The following is a 21,690-nucleotide window of genomic DNA, read 5'->3' as shown; positions in this document are numbered from 1 at the left end:
TTGTGATATTCTACGATTCTATAATCCCCTGCAAATCACTGCATTTCAGAGTGAATTTTACAGTCAGAGTTGGCAGGATTGCAATTTGGCTATAATTGATCTTTAAACTATGAAAATCAGAGAATAAATTAAACAAAAAAATAAACCAAGAGTAGCTAAAAAACAAAAACAAAACAAACAAACAAAAAAACCAAGGACAAACAGACAGATTGACAGATCAATTGATATACATACACATATATAGAGATATATCCTCCAAAGCCCAGCTGCAAAATGATTCATTCAGTAAGACAAATCCTACTAATAGCTAAAAAATGCAGTTAGGCTGGTGCTGGAGAAGTCAAGGAAGACAAGTATATGTGGAGCTTTACCTAGAAAGATAAGCATACAAGGAGTTTTACCTATTCTGAAATGTGTTGTTCACAATTGCATTGAAGACAAGGCGGTCACCCACAACGGACGGTCCCCAGAATTTAAACATATTGACTGATTTCAAGATGGGATATGAACGACACAGGCGGCTGAAAAAGAAACCCCATGAGACAGAGAGCAAAACATACAGTCACGTGAAAGAACCTCCTTTGTTAGTTTGAAAGGGGTAATGATTACAGCAACAAGGTTTTCACAACCTAGAAGATCACTCACTATATTACACTAATTTATTCCATAACCCACTGAAATATAGTTAACATGTTCAGCTCCAAGAGCATATAATTCAAGCTTCAAACATAATAACACCATTTATGTCATGCTGCTTCATTTTCAACACACTTTACAAACAATGACTAATTGATTCTCTCTGCTTGTTATTGCCTTCTTTTGGTGCCAGACCATGAATCCCTTACCGACGGAGTAACCACCTGCTTCACAAAGACTTTCATTAACTTTTATATTATTGTATAGGGAGTAGGATATTGCTCAGTATGTAAAAATGCCTGATCATAAACCCTTTATACTATTAAAGAAACCTGAGCAGAAAGGTTCAGCACCAGAAACAGTGTTCAAGCAAAGCAATGAGAATCTCTTCTTTTGAATATTGATACTTTTTTGCTTTTTTTGTCAGTGTTTTCTACTAGTGTTATATGAAGTAAGAATAAAAAAAACTACTCATAAAATTATCAAATGCATATATATGTATTTAATTAGGTCTGAGCTCAGAAACTCATTTTTGCACATACAATGGGAGAGCAAGATATTGAATTGACCCCTTATCAATTCAGAAAACCTGTTTGCTAAATTTCAAAAGATGAGGGTAGAGCATTATATAAACACATATTTACTAATTACTAATAACTTACTAATGTTTTCTTTGTCCAATTGTATAGAACATCCACTTACATTTCTCTTCTTATTTCAGACCTGACCCAATAGTGTATTCAATTACACGCAGTCAGGCTTAGCTGAGTTGTCCTTCTGGGTCTCTTCGAAGTGCTTGTGAAATAGGCTGTAGCTACTCTGGTAAAACTTTACTGGTGCATTGCCAGGAAACTACCCCTTCCATAAGTATATGAGCAAAGCTGTTCTTTGGACTAGTGCAGTGGAGAAATAGAATAGAAAGAATATTTCTGCAATATTGTGTCATCTATGGAAGGGAACTGCAACGTCATCTATGGAAGGGAACTGCAACAACCTACTGCTTCTCTGACCTTCACAGGCATGCCAGAAAAAAAGGCCTGCAGCACAGATACTGCAGGGCGCAACTGGAATACTGTGTCCAGTTCTGGTTCCTGTGATTCAAAAAAGAGGCAGACAGACTGGAAAGGGTTCAAAAGAGGGCCATGAAGATGATCAAAGGGCTGGGGAACCTGCCCTTTGAGGAAAGGCTGGAGGAGCTGGGTTTTTTCACCCTGGAGAAGAGAAGGCTCAGGAAGGATTTAATGAGAGTATTCCACTATTTAAAGTCCAACTATAAAGAAGACAGAGGTTCTCTCTCCACAACGAGCCACATGGAGAAGACAAAGGAAATGGGTACAAGTTGCACTCAGAGAGGTTTTGTCTTGATAAATTAAACATTTTTTTTACAGTGAGAACAACCAATCACTGGAACAACATCCCCAGGGATGTGGTGGAATCCCCATCACTGGAGGCTTTGAAGGTGTAGTTGGACAGAATCACAGAATCATCTAGGTTGGAAGAGACCTCCAAGATCACTGAGTCCAACCTCTGACCTAACACTAACCAGTCCTCCACTAAACCATATCACTAAGCTCAGCATCTAAACATCTTTTAAAGACCTCCAGGGATGGTGCCTGAACCACTTCCCTGGGCAGCCCATTCCAATGCCTAACAACCCTTTCAGTAAAGAAGTTCTTCCTAATATCCAACCTAAACCTCCCCTGGCGCAACTTTAGCCCATTCCCCCTCGTCCTGTCACCAGGCACTTGGTGACACCAGGAGAACAGACCACGCCCCACCTCGCTACAGCCTCCTTTAAGGTACCTGTAGAGTGCGATAAGGTCACCCCTGAGCCTCCTCTTCTCCAGGCTGAACAAGCCCAGCTCCCTCAGCCGCTCCTCGTAAGACTTGTTCTCCAGACCCCTCACCAGCTTCGTTGCCCTTCTCTGGACTCGCTTGAGCACCTCCATGTCCTTCTTGTAGCGAGGGGCCCAAAACTGAACACAGTACTCGAGGTGCGGCCTCACCAGAGCCGAGTACAGGGGGACAATCACTTCCCTAGCCCTGCTGGCCACACTGCTTCTTATACAAGCCAGGATGCTGTTGGCCTTCTTGGCCACCTGAGCACACTGCTGGCTCATATTCAGCTGACTATCAACCAGTACTCCCAGGTCCTTCTCTGCCAGGCAGCTTTCCAGCGACTCATCTCTGAGCCTGTAGCGCTGCTTGGGGTTGTTGTGCCCCAGGTGCAGGACCCAGCACTAGACAATCTCATCTAGACTCCCTTTTCCCAGAAAAGGTTGGATCTGATGACCTTTGAGGTCCCTTCCAACCAGGGCTGCTCTGTGATTCAATACAACTTCAGGATTTGTGGAAGTGGGGGGGTATAGTTTGCAACGTCTCTAGAGTGGGCAAAATTTTGGTTTCTTCAGCAGTTCTAAGTGTAATAAAGGTCCCACAGACATCTTTGTGCACCACATGAATAGAGAAAAATATGTAATAATGTCATTCATTTTTAGACTTGGAGAAAACATGCTCTATCCTCATGCATGTTTGTGTAACTCCTCAGTAAGAATTACATATGCACATCTGAGAATAGATTTTCACTGTGCAGTTTTTATACTTGAAAATACAGTTATGTAGCATTCTTAGCTTTTAGCTCAATTGCACTCTGCAAACTAATGTACCAGTATTGTTAAATGCACACAATTATCTGTTGCTAATTAATTGACTGGTACATCTTTTTAATAGACTGAGACATTCAAATGACATTGTAATTTCATTAAGAATAATTTGCTCTTCTGATTTAAAACGCTAAATGGTTATCTCATTTACAAAGTTCACAATAAAGATGCAAATACAGTATTATTGAAAATAAAGAGAAGAACTGCACAGAAATTTGCCCTAATTATTCTGTTCTTCCTGGAAAACTGTGTTCTGAATACTTTTACTGGAAGTTTAAGACATAAGAAACAACCAATCCAGTTCAAACTAATATTCAGATAGCTTTACTACTATCTGTAAGATTTTCATCTATTTTCCACACAAAAAGCTTGGGGAGAAAGAGGGTGAGTAACCTTTAAAATGCCCTTACAAATTTACTTTTCAAGGGTTGGCCCTTCTCCTCCACTTCTGTCAGAATCTGTGGCCATAGCAACTCTTAACTGGCATCTCCAAAGGTCAGATCTAATTATGAGTGACCTCACAAAAGGTTTGTAGTGAGACTAGCTGTTTTACAAACAAACTACAGAATCTCTGTTTTCGACATTCTTCTGTCATCAACTGTTATTCTTGATTTTTTTTTACACAACAAATCATGTTAGACACTCATTATTCCGAAGAAAATATTTTCCCTACTTGCTTTGCTGGTGATTCCCTTCACTTTTTAAACATAAATGTGACTCTCTGTATGTCACATTTATCAAATGAAAACAGGCAAATATTTTGGGTCAGATTATGGCACAAATCTGAAACAACCCCTTTGAAGCCAATGAAATTACACAATGGGGTAAGGTCAGTGCATTCTTACGTTAATAAAGCAAGTTGTTTATCCAAACACTAAAGAAAATCTGTTGCTACCAGTACAGCTACTGCCTACAAGTCAAAACTACATGAGTAATGAGTGGGAAAGTCATTTAATGATTAAAGTTAAAAAAAAAGAAAACTAATCTAACATTCTTGCAGTGAAATAGGTCACTTGGTATGCAAGGAGAATTCAAACTGAAATTCAAGTGTTGCTTACAAAGAAGCTTTGTGTACAGTCCAAGAATAAGGAGGGAGAAAAACAACTGTTCAATTTCAGAGGAAGAGAAATTAAATGACAATAAGCCCAGGCCTTACTTAGAAGCAATACCAGGCAGTTTCACAAAAATATTTTGTACTTATTACCTGAAGATGTCAGAGCACACTGAACTACTAACAATATTAGAATTCACAGGATGTGGGACACAGGGGGTCTGAAAGGCTGTGACTTGCAGAAGGTTATGTATACCTTCAGCGTAAGCACCAATAAAACAGAACTTGTTTCTTCTGATTCTTACTCTGGCATAAGGATCTGCACAATAACATTTAGAAGGCTGCCTGTTTTGATCGATCAATTAATACAGGGCTTGTGTCAGTTTTATCCTGACGTAACGACTGCCTTTGTTTTTAAAACACCACACCAACCACAAGGAGGCTGAGTTTCTATTCCTATTTCTAATGATGACTTTCTGCAGGGAGTTTCAGGCAAATAATATGGACTCTTTTGCCTTAGGCTCTGCATATATAACAGAGAAAACAAAACATGACTCCCACTGTGGTGTGGCATGCTGTGGGAAATGTATCACATAAATCGTTTAAAGGTTTCCTGCAATGGTAAGAAGGAAAGTCAAAAGGATTTGGGTCTGCTTTTTTCATATAATAAATCCCATTGACACCTTTAGTATTAAAATGGAAGTATACACATCCGTTTAGAAACACATACAAAGACTTTGATGTAGCAAAAGTACCTTGCTGAAATACTTGCCACTGTCTCCATCCAAGCCATGATCTGGCCACCAAAAGTGTTTCCATGATGGTTTGCATGAGGAGGCTGGACAAGCTCAATACTCTGCACATGAGTAAGGTCAGTTGAAACTGCATCTTCCTCTTTAAAAGTATCTGAAATATGGAAGCAATATATAATGAATTATTTCAGCTGGTAACTCTGATAACCAAGAAGAAAATACTCCCAGCTACCAAAGTGTGCCATATGCTTTAGACACACTGAAAAGAAAAAAATGGAAAAAAAGGAAGATACAGGAAGGTCTCTGATCTTTTCAAGGGCAGCAAGATGATGATGATTTCTTCCACAAACCTGAGAGGTGGGTGGTGGTGCACCCCCCAGTGCTATGACAGCACAGAGATACTTCCTTTAAAGGATCCTTCAAAAATGCTGCATCAGAAGCAGTAACTGTGAAACTCAGTTAGCTGAGAACACAGGCAGCCAACTTTCTCAGCTTGTGCTTCTGGTTATCCATGCTTGCTATGCATGACGTCTAACACATGTTGTTACAACAGTTTATCACTTATTCAAATGCCTCTCATACATTTTGACCATCATGTATGATGGGCACCTGTGCAAATCTGTCTAATTAAGGTTATAGTATGATGTGATCATTTCATAGCCTTTTACTTACAAATTTTGTGATTACTAGAAAGAGTATAGAATGCATACACTAAGGAGAGACTATTGATTTGAAATAGTAACCACTTTCTGTTATTTGAGTGTTTCCAATTCCACTTCCAAATGCTTAGCCAAACATCTTTATTGTAATCTTTGCTTTTTCAGTTACATTTTCCAAGACTCCCTTTAGGCATGAGATGGTGTCAGTTATTTACAAAGAGCACATTCATGCTACATGCTACTTGACCTGAATTGTACTTTAGATTTTTGCCCTAATTAACTACCTTTATGATTATATAAATATGTGGACACATCTGACTAACTTGCACTTTGGACCTACTTAAGTTGTTGCATAAGATCTACTCAGAAGACAAACTTCACTTTCTGAACATGCTACCTAGCAGCCTCTAATGCAATATTTTCTTCTCTCTTTCCCCTGTTTTGCTTGCTCTGTCCCCTAAAATTGGTGAATCTCTGTTTACACTGATCAGATCCTTCTAGGAAGTTTCCAGGCAAGGCAGTGGAAACCAAATTCATCAACCTTTGATTTGTCTTTCATGGTATTAAACCACTTCCTATGAGGCAGTTACCATGAGGACAAATAAGCTAAACAAGCTGTTTGCTTGCAGTAGCCTCTACACAATCTTATTAAATTGTTAAGACTCTAATTTATATTTACAAGAGGTTTCATCCTTCCTCACTGAAGACATGTAATAATGACTGTTGTTCAGATACAGTTACAGCTCAGATTTTCCAGGGATCAGCAGATTTCTTAACTGTTTGTTAATAGCTTCTTATGCAGTGGAACACAGCAACTTTGGAGCACAGTGGTCTTTACGAACAGAGATTTCTACCAGAAATTAAGATGAACCAGTGCCTTGGATCAGCTTTTCTAATTTGGACCCAAGGAGCTTATTTTTTTTCTTTACTTGTTTTAACCACCATCTAATGAAGTTTCACCTGCTTGCTGGGAATGTTCTCACAGCATGAACATACTTCTTAGTGGTTTCTTGCAAAGACAGCCATAATCCCAAATGAATTTCATCCGTCTACATTATAAATGATGTTATAGGACTTCATTACTGTATTGCAAAGATCTGCATTAACTGTTAAATCTTAGATGTATAAGCAACAAGAAGATCTGCATTTCACATCTATTTAACATGTGCTTAGCATTCAATTCTGCATTTTAGATTCAGAATTTGTGAGAGACAAATAAATGCTACTCTATTAGTACAACTGTCCTACACAGACTCACAAAATCTGGTACACCCTTTTCTACCTGACACCACCACCTCATGGAACTACACTCAGCTGTTTGTACTGTTTTTTTTCTCCCTTCCGTATGTTATTTGTTCCATCTTCTATAATGACCACAGTAATCACCTTCCTTATTACTCTCCTGCATTAGTTTCTGAAAGACCTGTTCATAGCCCAGTCGGATTCTTCTTCTCTCAGTAGCCAGGGTGTGCTCCAGATGGTCTTCTGTAGACAGAAGCTGTACAGGTTCTAATTCAATCTATGAAAATGGCAAGAAAAAAAAAAAAAAAAAGAAGTTCTTAATTCCACAGTCATACCGTGCACTTTGAACTTAAAACGGCATCAGCATTTTCTATAATCTTTTGCTATCAACCGTCCAAGAAGACAAGCGTCATTAATACAAACAAGCGCAGAGTTAAAGTTCAAGAGATTCTGCATTATCCTTTCAGAGTCATTTGTTAAAACTCATAGACAACAGGCTTTTAGCTTTTTAATACAAAGATTCATGAGAGCACATACAGTTTAAGACAGTCCTCATTTAAAAAACAACAGCAACAACAAAGAAAACACCAACAAAAATCTATACTCAAGAACATTTGAGTACAGAATTTTCTTTTTAGAAAAACAATCCAGTTGCACTGAGCAGTGGTGCAATACTTTTTTTCTTGTATTACCTTTTTTCTTAATACATGAAAGTGTACCCAGAGCCCGTTCTCATTCACTAATTCTCCTTCAAATAGCCTGCACTCTTACAATTCACTCCTACTCACATGGCCTATTCTATCTATCCCCAACTATCTGAAGACCTGTTTTCAAAGGACTACTGGTTTTCTGAGGTGGAGGAGAAATCCATGAACACATAGCACTTGTGGCTTCAGACTATATACATTTCATAGAATCACAGAACCATAGGATGGTTTGGGTTGGAAGGGACCTTAAAGATCATCTAGTATCAACCCCCCTGCCATGGGCAGGGACACCTCCCACCAGCGCAGGTTGCCCAAAGCCCCATCCAGCCTGGCCCCGAACACCTCCAGGGATGGGGCATCCACAGCTTCTCTGGGCAACCTGCTCCAGTGCCTCACCACACTCAGAGTTAAGAATTTCTTTTATTATTAAATAATTTATGCCCTAAATGCTACTTGTGCTTAAATGCAAATTCCCATGTACGTCAGCTCAGGGAAAAAAATGAATCCAGTCCCATACTGGCTTCTGAAAAGTCTTACATTTAGATAAATACTGAGAGGTGCCACTGAACAGTCACTTGTGTGATTTACTTACAAGATCTAATTTCAGAAACCTTAAAATAATGCACAAGCACTGTAACACAGAAAAAATCAACATTTTACATCCTGCTGCTACTATTTCTCAGTCTTTGAGTCTTCACTGAACACTCTTCCGGTTTACTTGCCTTATCTCTGACCCTACTCAAGAACTTCCCAGCTTTTTCCAAATGGCTTAGCTAGAAGATTAAGATGGTGAATTTATACTGCTGGTCTCTGCACAGCGTTAGTAACAACTGTTCCAAAACGTGGGTTTGAAAAAATGTTCTTAACTTCTCCAAAACTCTAATTTCCAGTGGAATTAGAATTGAAATATTAATCTCCCTCTGGGCAGTCCTGTCTTAAGCTTAGTTAATCATCACAAATTTAATCGGTAAATAATCTCCCTGGATATTTGGGCATAAGGTGCCATGGATATGATATCAAATCAGTAATAAACAATCCTTACTTTTTATTTTAGTGCTCTCAGGCTAACCAATTTAGCCATTAACCTTTCAGAGATGAGCTGAACTTTAGTTTTGGTAAAACTGACTAATTTGTTTCTTGAGCAAACTGCAATCTATCATTGCAGAAAGGGAAAGAAATGGCTGGATATATTAAATTGCTCATGTGATGACAACCCTCTGCCAATCTGCAGTGGATATTAATAAGGCAGATGCACTTTTATAATATGTTAAAAGAAACTGGAAAGTCAGATATGATTATGATACTAATAACTTGTGTTAGAAAGTAGACTAGACACAAAGGGAGTTTATTAAGAATATCTGAGGAATATATGGCCTTTCCCACACAACACTTTAGAAGAACTGTGCCTGCACTGTGAAGGCCAAACAGCGCTGTGACTGGTTTCTAAACACCTCCAAGGAGCCAAACACTGGGAAGAAGAGACAACAGAGGCATGCAAACTATTTAACATAAATGCTGAAGAATTAATTTAGGTTGGAAGCTAGCTTAAAAATGTTTTCTACCTGAGTAGTGGTAACTTTGGACCACCTCCTCAAAAGGGGGCGTGAAGGATGAAAAAAAAAAGGGGCCCCATCCTCCCCCAAACCCTTGTATGTATATAGATCAGCTTCTGAAAAGGAGAGAGGTGGTGCAAACTCACAGGAACCTCTCTTCCAGTGCTTGGCTATTGCAATACTGCAGCCCTTATAACAGCACCAGTTCTACTACTAGTAAATGTGCAAGACAAAGTGGAAACAATAAAAAAGACTAAAAAATTCCTATCAGTTGTGGACAAAAATATCTCCTTATTTTCTGGAGTTCATGCTATTTTTCTGTCATTGATCTGAATAAAGAGGTATCATCATTTTCCTGTGTTTCACAATCAGAAGAGTTGTGCTATTTCACAGAAACATAGTCCCAGTAACTTCAAGCATAGAACAAAATAGAAAGAATACCTTTTTAGCACCAACTGGTTTGGCTACATATGTTGCATATGCCACACTCACAATTTTTTCAACATTTGTCAAAACATCCTGTACTGTAACCTTGATGCCAACCTACAAGGAAGGAGGTAGTGGGAGAAGGGGACAAAAAAGTAATTACATCATTGTCCATCGAGTTCAGATAAAGCAGTGCCCTGCTTATCAAATTAATCATGTCCTGTCTCTTAAACCTAAGGTAAAAGGTAAAAAGCCTAAAAAAGGTAAAAAGCCTCATCTGCTATCACTGATAGAGCTCTGAACATATAAGAACATCACGATATCCTTTGGCCTCTGAAAAGCCCTTTAGCACAACTGTATACAGACGTTTCAAATCATCTGTAAGGGTAAAATAAAAAACAGGAAAGACACTTAGATTTACTTTTATGGGTATCCATTTCCATTTACTTGTGTGTGATTTGGAGTCTACGTCTGAATCTAAGATCTGTATGAACAGTGAACTCTTTATAAACACACAGAATACAATGAAACACTTGAAGGTGAAGCACTTCATTTGACCCTCTGATGTGCACCAAATCTTTTGATTTTTGTGAACTTTAGAGCCTTCTGGAATACATTCTCTAGGATATGCACCTTTTCCATTAATACTAATACAAATACTCGTAAGGTTCCATTCTTATTTCAAGTAATTGGACAATACATTATTACAATATGAAGAGTAACAACATTTGCACAACTAGCTGAGAGAAATATTTTTTTTTTTACCAAAAGTTTCAAAAATACTTAGAAGTCCACCTATTCAGTAGACCCTGGCTCTGATCTGAAGATTACTTAGAGGTTAATGGCTTTGGACTGGACCAACACCAACTACACCAACCTGTCCTGTATACCTGCCAAGTATTTTAAGTCTTCAGGGTCCAGTTGCTATTTTGACACAGATTATTTAACAGGCAATATGCAATTAAAATAGTCATTATGAAACCAGAGTTTCATTAGGCAGCACTGTTGTTTAGATTTCTGCACTACCTCCTTCTGAAACTAGTAAGACTGGATCCTTGTTTCATTTCTCTTCTCCTCCCACCTCTCTCCTCTGTTCATTAAACATCATTAGAAATAACAGTGATGATCTCTTACCTCCATGCTGGTTTTGAATGCTCTGTTCACCTTTGCTTTGATGGTAATAACTTGTCCAACCCTGTTAAGAAGAGTAAAATCTTCTTATGGTACGTAATCATGGAGCTTAATAAGTGTTTGGACCTCCCTCTCTAGGTATTCATAATAGGAGTGAAGAAAATCTCTGGAAGAAACTCTCATTAAGCTGTGATCAGTCTGTATCTTCCACAGTGTACTGAAAATGCACTGAAAAAGGTTTAGCACAGTCAGACTACACTCATGCTCAATAATGATTTTAGTCTCTCAGAAAACTATGTAAGCTTAATTCTAGGCACTCCTTTTCCTTGCTATCTCTATGACATCAGGTATGCTCCAGGATCCTAGTCCTCCAAGAAATTATGGCCTAGATTCTGCTTTTGCTCAAACGCACATCATGTGCATTCTCTAGTATACACATACATCCACATTAAGGAATACTCCCAGTTTGTGCTCTATTCCCCAGTCTTCTTTGAAGTTTTTGTAGGATGGGAAAAGAGTGTACTTCCCACATTCTGGCCAAGAGCAGGGATGTAACATGCCCCTTCTGTCCGAGCAGCATACTGCTGAACAGCTACTACTCTTTCCCATTTACTTACATGGAATACCTAAACAGAATATTATATTTATTTATGTATAAATAATACATGTTTTTATATGTATTTTTATGTATTTTGTATGTATATTTATATGTATTTATATGTATAATTTATATGTATTTATATATTTATTTACTTATATTTATTTATATACATAAAATTAACTGACTGTGAAAATACTTTCCTCATAGAATTTCTAAAATGCTTCTTATATACTGATAACAAGTATATTTTTTTATCAGGCAATGCTAAAATAGTGGAAAGAAGGCAGTTTCCTCCAGAGTTGTCTTATTGAGCAGAACAGCAAAAGGACATGAGGCAAAGATATGGTAAGTGAGAACCATAGCCAGAATAACTGGGCATGAGACTACTAACTTCAGGGAAATTAGGCTGACTTAAAACTGCTAAGGATCAGTCCCACAGCAGGCAAAGTACAGTAAGCTACATCCATGACTATCAGATATAACTTGGACTACTTGACTATCTATAAAACAGACATCTACAGTTAAGCATTGAGCACAGCATGACCCAAGTTTATTAAGAAAAAAAAATCTTTATCATTTCTTCCTAATTTAATGGATAGGTTTTTTATGTACAAAGGTAAGGCTTTTGTTAAACTGCTTCTCTCACTGACAGATTTTCAAATGAGTTGTTATCAAGCAATATAATGGAAAATAGGAAAACTGTTTCTTTACAATACCAGACAAGAAGAACGAATTGCAAAGATTTTTTTCTTTCTTATTCACATTCAAGAACACAAGCAGAAACCTTAATATGGGGAAAAAATGGTTCGAGGAATGAACCATTCCTTCTTCTGCAGGTCCTTCTGCAGACACACACCTTTTGAAGATACTCATAAATTTTTCTATTACTCACTGCAAACATGCAAACATAGTAACATAATAGTTCCAAACTGCACAGCAAAGGGAACCACCAGTGCCTTTAAAAAATGAGAGGGTATTCAGAACAATAGCATAGTATTTGTGTTCAGGCTTGGCAAAGAAGTTATAGATACAGTCTTGTAAAAAGCCTTTAGAAAGCTTAGAAAGAGAACTCACTCAAGTATCCTGAAAAACCTCTGAAGATTCTGAATCTGCCACAAAACTCCCAAGAGGATTACAGTAACACAGCAACAGAAGAAATGAGAAGTACAAGGTGAAAAAGGGGAAGTTTATGGCACACACTGACAGTGAGCATGAGGCTTTCCTATAAAGAGGGAGAGTTCAGAGTCTGTGGATGCTTGCTGAAGATGTCACGGTTGCTGTGAAGGACATCACGATGGCAGATTGTCCATGAGGTTCCCGCACAGCAGGGAATGCAGCGGTCTCTACCCCATTCTTCCACACAAGATTGTTTATTTGACCTTTGCCAGCAATAGGTCCCTGGTGACCTCTCTTCCTCTTTGTGAGAACATTGCATAAAAGAGGTTGAGAGAGGTAAGGTTGCATCTGTTAATGTTTCAGTGAACTTCAGAGTTTGAGGGAACAGCAGAACAAAGCTGATGTGATATCACTCAACCTGAGAAGCCAGTCCTGCAATAAGATGGGTTTGGATTTCAAGAGACATTGAACTCCCTGACTGACTTACATCTCCTTTGGTGTTCCAGTCTACGCAGCTGAATTCACATTTCATTGCAGAAAAGTGTAGTCCTCTGGGGTCCATGGCCATAACAGAAAATAAAGATGTCAGAACTGAGATTATAAGACAGTACGATAGGAAAATGTCTTTTCATATACTTTCCAGAGCTGTTTCAAAATGAAATGTTTTACGTTGTATCATGTATTCTGTCTTTGGACAAACAGATTTATTTAAGCCAAGACAGCTGATCAGCTTGGGCATTTAAATAGGTATTTAAGGGCAGAAGTCACAGAACATCACACTTTCACTTGTAACTGGCAGAAAGATTCTGAAATACATTAGAATGGTTAACATACGGAGCATTAACAAAATTTAAATGTAATTTAAAGTTAGATGTTCTTACTACTACTGATCTGCTGCATATTAAAAGATGAGGAAGATGAGGAAGATTAACATATTTCTTATGGCATAAAACTGAGTGTTGCAATATATGGATATATTATGAAAAAATGTATTTCCATGTCAATTGAAGAGAAATAAGCACAGAAGAGTTAATCCTTACAGAGCATACCTAAGCTGAGTTACGTAAACGAAGCCTTACAGCAGGTAACTTACAAAACATTTTTTTTTTTACCTTTTAAGAGATAGAAGAGCTTTTATTAATGCCAGACATTTGTATAATTTGGCAAAGTTTAGGAAATGACACAGTGAACTATGAACAGGATGTTAGGGATGACTGAGGCTGAAGAATAATTACTGAAACCACTTCACAGTTACTAGACTTATACCTCAAATTCTTATTAATAATGAAACATTCGCCCTACAAATGGAAGTAGAGCTAGAGACATATTTAGAAACAAATTTGAAAGGATAGTGTTTTTATTCTATTTTAGAAGCTCAGGTCTGCTCTCAGAAACAAGTGAGGAAAATGCTCTGAGGCTACTGAAGTCTGAAATACTAGCCTGAAAGAAAAACGTTACTCTGACTTCATTTGTAGATCTGTGATCTACAGATGTGTAGATTTGTGACCTGTTCGTCTGTGATCTCTGTTTTTGCAGAGAGGATTATTTCCTAAGGAAAAATTTAAGAACAAAGAACAATTACAGGCAAGACAAACATTTGAAATCACATTTTGTAGAACAGGCCAAGAACTTGTGATTTCTAGACTCAGCATAACCATATTCACTTGCTTTGCTGTTGGTTCTAGTTCTCATCTTAGTAGCCACTGGTCTAAAAACTTGCTGACCAGATGTGCAAGCAAGTATTTATTTACATCAGCTGCACATCTGACAACCAGCATTGATTGGCTTACAGTTATGATCACTGCATGTGCATTGGTCTGTAACCAGGTCCACCTCACCTGTGCCATCATTTATGCACTCATTAATTTCTAGTTTGCAAGATGCAAAAACACACAAGAAGTTTGTAGGATATTTTGCTTCTTTTGTTTGCGTCTTGCTGCTTCAGCAGCTCAGGTTCTGTAACATGATGAACTTCCACACACAGTTTTGCTTATTTATTTAAATGTAAGCAAACCATGGCTTTTACATAAGCACTTAAATACAGCATTAACTACAAAGTAATGACTTCAAGTTTTCAGCAAGATATCATTTAGAAAAAAAAATGTGCCATTTCCTCCTACAGCGTTTTTTATCCCTTACAAAATCATGGAGAATGGTTAAAACAAAAATTTTTGGCTTTTAAGCCTTGTATTACCTTGTACACTTACTAAATACTCAATAATCACAAATGTAAAACATTTGTTTCGTTACATGAAGATATTCTTTTAAAAGAGCTGAAAGAAAGAGACAGTAAGAAATAAACTGAAACAGCACCTACAACAAAAATCGTACAGCAACCTTTATGAGTTTTATAAGTGTATTCCTTATTTAGCACAGATAAGCAATGGCCTGTGGCATTCACTTCAACTAGAGCCAAAGATCACTGGGACATCGGTTTCTCACCTGGCATCTACGTTGCCAGGTCAAAGTAACTACAGTTTATTTTAGATCTGTGAAATTTATCTCTGTTTTCTACATGGGTCAGGCTATCGCCGACAGGAAAGAGCAATTTGGAGACTTAACCCCGTGGCTCTAGGGAGTTTGCTGGCCCAGTATTTAATAATGCCTCAGTTTATCTCTGCCAAATAAGAATCTCTAAAATGAAAACATTTCATCATTGCTAGCTGGTTTTGTACCTGGCAGCTTCTTCGAACTGTATGTCATCCATAGATGCTGTCACACAAGACACACCAGCGTGTTTCTCAGCTTCAAAAGAGACACAAGGACAGACAATTACTACATTGCACTTGCAGCAAGCCATTCACCTATATATGTGCAAGTCTGAAGTGGAGCCTTTAGAATAAAGGAAGCTAAAATAAGACTAATACTTACCATGAAATAAAGAGAATATCAGGAAATGAGATCAGATGATTATAATGGTTCTCCTGAGTTTGAAAAGCTCTAACTATTTAAGATCTTCCTCTAAAAATGAGTATTCTGAATGAGAGCTATCAAGCATGTTCCAGGGGAAAAGAGTATTAACAGGTCTACAGAAATCCCAGCAACCAACCTCAAAATGAGAATGCTGTGAATGTCAGCTATGTTAAACCTGTCTAGAAGGTTATGTCACTTGAGAATTCTCAGACACAGGAGAAAGACCTACTGGCTTGGTAGTATGGTCACAGCGGTGGAAAGCAGGTTAAGTACATGCCCCCACTATTATATTAACAACACAGGAATATAAAAAATACAATCAAGATTTACACATTGGAAAAGAGTATTTACTTTTTGTAACAATTTGAAAATATTGTTATCAAAATTTGTAGTGTTCTTCATTTCCCTAGATGAACGAAAAATAATATATCCTATTTGTATTAATTGGGAAAAATAATCTTGAAAAGGTAAATATCTCTGCTGTTAATATTTGGTAGTCCAATAGTCATCTTTTTATATCAAGTTATTGTGATTTACTATTTATTTGACCATAGCGCCTACAGTTTCACATCACAGGCTAAATTCCTCATCGCCTAGGGTCTATGGAACAGGCTCCCCAGTGGCGTAGTCACGGCAGTGTCTATCGGAGTTTAAGAAGCATTTGGACTGTGCACCTAGTCATATGGCTTGAATTTTTGGGTAGACCTTTATGGCGCCAGGAGTTGGTCTCGATGATCCTTTTGGGTCCCTTCCAACTCAGAATATTCTCTGATTCTCTGATTCTATGATTCCATGTAAGCACAGGGAACCCCAGCTCCAGAAAGTTTCCTGGGTAACGTAGGCAAAAAAAAGAGGAGTCCTAGGAAACCTGGACAACGGTACTCTGTCCAACAGACAGGAGCTCTTACTCCCATGGAGCCCAACAATATTTTTGTGACCATTGGAGGAAAAGGCTTGGAGGAACTGGAGAGAGGATGGTGCATAAATTGTATAATTACCTGAGGAATTCCTTTTTAAAATATGAAGGTAAAACACACGAAGGCACTTATCAGTATACAACAAACTGTGCTGAAGGGAAAAGGTCACTAAAGACTAAGAGGCTAGAGTTGCCACAGCGTAATGCAAGATGATGAGTAAGACTGTGATCGATAAAAAACAGCCTCAAAGTGAAGCAAGGAGCCAGGCGGATCAACCCTGAAGCTGCAGGACATGGAACAAAGGAGGTGCAAAATCCAGGCACTTGCAACTGCAGCAGCTGGCACCAGCACAGGAAAAAGGTGCTAAAGCCAAACAAATCCTGCCTGGCATGCTGAGTTTGCTGGGACACAAGAGCCAAGCTAGGGAAAGCATTAAAAAACTTCTGTGTGCAATGGTACTAGACGTGTGGCACAAGGCAAGTCAAGTAAAAGCAATTACTAAAGGTGGACTGAAAGCAAGCTCCCCTGTCAGGTTTGCAGCTGATGAGGATCACAGGTTCGCTGAAGTCCAGGGAGCAGGCACCAACCATTGCAGCAGCAGGGGCTCTGCCACACCAGGGCAAGGACTCGAGTTACAGGCTTTCTACCATCAGCCTCTCCATGAAGAGCGCTTTTAAGAGAGAAATTGCCAAAGGGCTGAAGCCAAGCAGTGCCCTAGTGCCACCATAAACCTCTAACAAACGTGCGGTCACCCTGGGAAGCTGAAGCCTGCCAGGTGGTTGCTGCATAGGACAGGTCCTCCAGCATCCCACAGTTTGTGGGAAAAGTGGGTTATGTACAGCTGCAAGCCACCAAGCGTCACACATGCCTACATAGCCAGCACACCACGCTGCGTGGCAGAACCATCCATCTGGGCAGGAGCTCCTCCATCACAGCCGCTATTCCCCACAAGTCTTCCTATGGACCTCGAGCCCGTGTGATGCACTTGGGAGCTCACCGGCAGCAGAGCCTGGGGTTTTCCAAGAGGCAGCGTTCACTTCTAGAAGCTAGCTGAGGGGTGTTATAAGTTTTTTAAGCCGGTGTTTCTTGCGTTTTTTCTCTGAATATGCTTAAATTAGGGCTTTTCTTTCCTTTTCTCGAGCACATCTCATTGCTCCATCCCTCATCTCCCTCTTAGCTCTCGCCGCTCCCTCTCACCCCACACCCCCTTTGTAGCCCGCTCCTCACCCCAATCCCCTCCACGACCCCCCGGGGGCACAAAGCCGCCCCTTTCCCCTCCTGCCACCGGCAAAAGCCGGGAGGGAGCCGCCGCTTTCGGGGCGAGGAGGGGAGGCAGCGCCCGCATGGGCGGCCCGACGAACTGGAGGCTCCGGGCGGCAAATGGCGGCGGGGGCGCCTCAACCCACCGCCCCCTGAGGCGTCGTCGCCCCCCGGGGCGCCGCCGCCCGTCTACCTGCCAGGCAGGCGGTGGCGTCCATCCACTTGAGGAGCTGCCCGGCGCTCAGCTCCCCGCGGTGGTTGGCGTGAGCCGGGAAGACGGTCTGGCACATGCGGACATCGCCGCCCGCCGCCGCCCCGCACCGCTCCATGGCACCGCGGGCGAAGAGAGCAGCGGCGGCCGAGGCTGCCCCGGCCACCGGGAGGGAGCGCCGGGACGAGCAGGACCGGGCCGCCCTCCCCGGTCCCTGCCGGGACGGTCCCGCCCCACGACGGCCGTGGCCGAGGTGGACTCGCCCCCCGCTGGACGGGGCCGGGCTGCGGTGGGGCGGGAAGGTGCCTGCGGGCCGGGCCGAGGCCGGCATGGAGGTGCCCGGCATGGAGGTGCCCGGCCTCGAGCCGGCAGCCAGGGGCTCCCGGAGGCTGCCGGCCTGACCTGGTCTCGGAGGGGACAACACGACGCCTAGATTTGACGGGGAGCTTTTTTTATTATTATTTTTTTATTGATATATATATATATATATATATATTTTATTTATCCCTGGATGTTCGATCAGCCTCTCCTTTTTGTCGTCTAGCAGTGGCCCTTCACCCGCTGTTCCAACTGCAGGCTTCCCGTGTTTATTAAAAACATACTGAAATAATTTTGTGCCGTGAATGTTCATCTAAACATTGTTAAAGATCCAGCTTTAACCCATGAGAGCAGGGAAAATTTGAATGTTAACCAACCTGCCACACCAAGATAAGAGTTTCTCAGTACAGTAGGGATTTTCTTTCAACATGGTCTGTTACTATCCTTACGCTATAGCAAGATCTCCGTTTCTTTGTCACATACGCTTTTTAGCAAGCAACAGGATGGCTGTACTACCACACTAGATTTGTCCCAAAGGATACTGGCGCTGAAAGTCAGCACGCAGTGCCATTCCCTGAATTTATCTCAGTTCTCTTGCTTGAGAGCAGTTTGTTGTGAAATCTCTTTTCCCTCTTTGACTGGGTTCTGTGGAGGACAGAAACGTGGCAGTGTCATAGCTCAGCCTTACGATCAGAATGGGGCTTGGGAACGGCGTGCAGCCAGTATTTTCTCGTTCCTCATCTGCTCAGTCCAGATGAGAAAAATTCAGGCTTCAGTATCAGCTTCTCAAACCACAGGTGCTGGATCTCAGAAGGAGTCTTTAAACTGAACTCAGTATTTTGCTATTAAAAAAATAAATTAATTAAAAAATTGTCCTCTGCCTACATAGGCCAATAATATGTACATTTGTTTTCAAGAATATCTTGTCATGCCCATTGACTGGGCTTTCCTGAAGATAATCCTTATTTGTTGTTCTCTTCCAGGTAGCTTTCACATCTGTTTAACATGTAACTCTGATCAGGCAATTGGCCCATAATATTTATGTGTCATCTGCTGTGAGATTAGGAGCTACAAAGCTGTTGCTATTACAGACAGGTAAAGAGAAATCTAAAACTGCACATCTAAAGTTTTCTGAAGCATGTGGAGGAATGCATGCTTGGGTGAGTGATCAGCAAACCTCTCCTTTTAGAGAAACAGAAAAGCTAACTTCTCTCATTTCTGTTGGTGAGGGAAGCTGGTATTTGGTACTTCTCACACTTAAGAACTACATGTACCTCTTGACTTATAAAGAAAGTGTGTCACACAACATAAGGAGAAGGGAGCTGCCCTTCAAGAACAGGAATGGCCACCCAGGATCCAAATGAGGTCTCCACATGGCTGCCATGGGTTTGAACACTTGGCAGACATGGAGAGTGAGGTGAAAGACCTCACAGCCTAAAACGTAATTTTCCCCAAATAGCCTCTACTTCCATAAGCCACCTTTCTTTTCTGCTTCCTGTCCCTCTCCTCTGACTCTGTCTGCTGAAGTAACTGAGTCAAATGTCTCTCATACAGCTGGCTTCAGCATCTCCTTTCTCTGCAACCCCTTGTATTCCTTTAGCTTCTTACATGGTCTCCATTGGAGTAATTGAGTGTTTTGCAGTCTTCAGTGTATTTGTCCTCATAAAACATCTGAAAGGTCAGTATTGTTCTCTTTTCACAGCTGAAAAATTAGAGAAATGAAGTTACTGGCCCAAGTTCACAGAGGACATCAGTGTGGCATATAAAGTTTCCCAGTAGAAAAGTGCCTTATGGGGCACAACTGCCTGTACCAGTACCTCCGGTGGTCACTGCTGGAAAAAGTTGGCCAGACCAACACTACCTTAAGGCAGACTCTGGGAAGCATCTTTGTAAACTGTCAGATTTCTCTTTACTGATGCCCATTGTGGTGAGAGGAACAAGTGGTTAAAGACAGCCTTACATCCAAACCCATACATCACTGAGTTAGACCCTTTGGAGAAACTGCTCTTTTCCTTTTAAATGAGAACTGGTGGTGACTTAGAGTGAGCTCAACTTTAAAGGTTTGGGTAACTGACTAAAAAATTGGCTTTCCTTCAGAAGTTGCTTGCTAATGTAGTTTTTTAAAGTTTTTGTCAATAAATGATTCTCACTTAATGGCTTGAGACTTCTTGTGCTAAACTGAAATAGTAAAAACAAAACCAACAGAAACAGGTGCAGTACTGTTTTAAATACTTTTAAAAAGGAAAAAAAGATTATCCTCTCCTATTAACATATACTTGTAACTGAAGCAACATAATTTTGAAGGCTTTGTGCAGCACAATAGCACATCTCACGAGTGACGTGATGAACAAGACACAGAACAGTACCTGTAGAGAAATTGTGCCAGAAGAGGTAAGGCACTTTATTATTAAAAGATGAGTTCAGTATTAGATGTGGATAAATCTTCTGGAAAATATAGCCATTTTATGTAGCAAGAAGTACTACTCAATCATATGGTATATAGGCAGCTAGCAGCCAGTTCAACTGATTTAACTGTACCAGACTTGACCTTCAGCCAAGCTAGACCTTTGTCCTGGTTTCAGATAGGAACGAGTTAATTTTCCTCCTGGTAGCTGGTATGGTGCTGTGTTTTGGGTTTAGGATGAGAATAATGCTGATAACACACCGATGTTTAGTTGTTGCCGAGCAGTGCTTACACAAAGCCAAAAACATTTCAGCTTCTCACGCTGCCCTGCCAGCCAGGAGGCTGAGGGTGCGCAAGGAGCTGGGAGGGCAGAGAACCAGGGCAGCTGACCCCAACTGGCCAAAGGGATGTCCCGTACCATGTGGAGTCATGCTGAGCAATTAATATGGGGTAGCTGGCCAGGGTGGGCGGATCACTCACTGCCTGGGGACGGGCTGGGCATCAGTCAGTGGGTGGTGAGCAATTGCATTGTGCGTCACTTGCTTTCAACGTTCTATTACTATTAATTATTACTGTTATTATTACTGTTGTTATTGCTGTTATTATTATTAGTTATTATTTTTGTTGTTATTGTCATCATAATCATTATTTCTCTTCTTTTTGTGTCCTATTAAACTCTCTTTATCTCAACCCATGGGATTTAACTTTTTTTCCTCCAGATTCTCTCCCCCATTCCACTGGGAGGTGGAGGTGAGCAAGCGGCTCTGTGGTGCCTGCTGGTTAAACCACAACATCCTTATTCTGAGAAATGTTACAGAACAAGGGGGTAGTAAGGGAGTTCTGATTTAGAACCAAAATTTCACAGAAGCCCATAATCTAGAATTGTTTATTAGTTGTCTACCAAAATTCTGTCAATGTTTAAACAGATGCATGCAAGACCAGAGAGTTTCAGGGTCCTTTGAGAAACTACAGACTAATGTGATAATCGTGACATCATGTTCAAAATCTTTTCTTACCAGTTTTCTTATCTTACCAGTTTTCTTGTCTTTTCTTTCAGCAGGCGTGGGACGTGCCTCCAGAGTGGCTCTTTTGGGTAACGTTTTAAATACAGATGTCAGTTACTTTGGTAA

General features: G+C 40.4%; 1 protein-coding gene across 2 annotated transcripts in view; it reads right to left on the bottom strand.

Annotated features, from left to right (window-relative positions):
* The window catches only part of ACOT12 (acyl-CoA thioesterase 12), a 34,404-nt gene extending 15,306 nt beyond the window's left edge, over nt 1-19,098 (bottom strand). Inside the window, exons 1-7 of one of the 2 annotated variants that reach the window (XM_083817190.1) lie at nt 17,821-19,093; nt 15,213-15,282; nt 10,824-10,884; nt 9,705-9,806; nt 7,148-7,280; nt 5,106-5,256; nt 402-521 (exon numbers count right to left, since the gene is read on the bottom strand). In XM_083817190.1, coding sequence (XP_083673316.1) covers nt 402-521; nt 5,106-5,256; nt 7,148-7,280; nt 9,705-9,806; nt 10,824-10,884; nt 15,213-15,282; nt 17,821-18,184 — 1,001 coding nt within the window. In that variant the 5' untranslated portion in view covers nt 18,185-19,093. Of the gene's footprint in view, nt 1-401; nt 522-5,105; nt 5,257-7,147; nt 7,281-9,704; nt 9,807-10,823; nt 10,885-15,212; nt 15,283-17,820 lie in introns of both variants that reach the window. The other variant, XM_083817191.1, reaches the window with a different exon arrangement.
* Nucleotides 19,099-21,690: the final 2,592 nt, after the last annotated feature.

This window comes from Anser anser (genome assembly GCF_964211835.1).
Source record: "Anser anser genome assembly, chromosome: Z".
NCBI classification, from domain to species: Eukaryota; Metazoa; Chordata; class Aves; order Anseriformes; family Anatidae; genus Anser; species Anser anser.
This window is presented reverse-complemented; position numbering and strand designations above follow the sequence as displayed.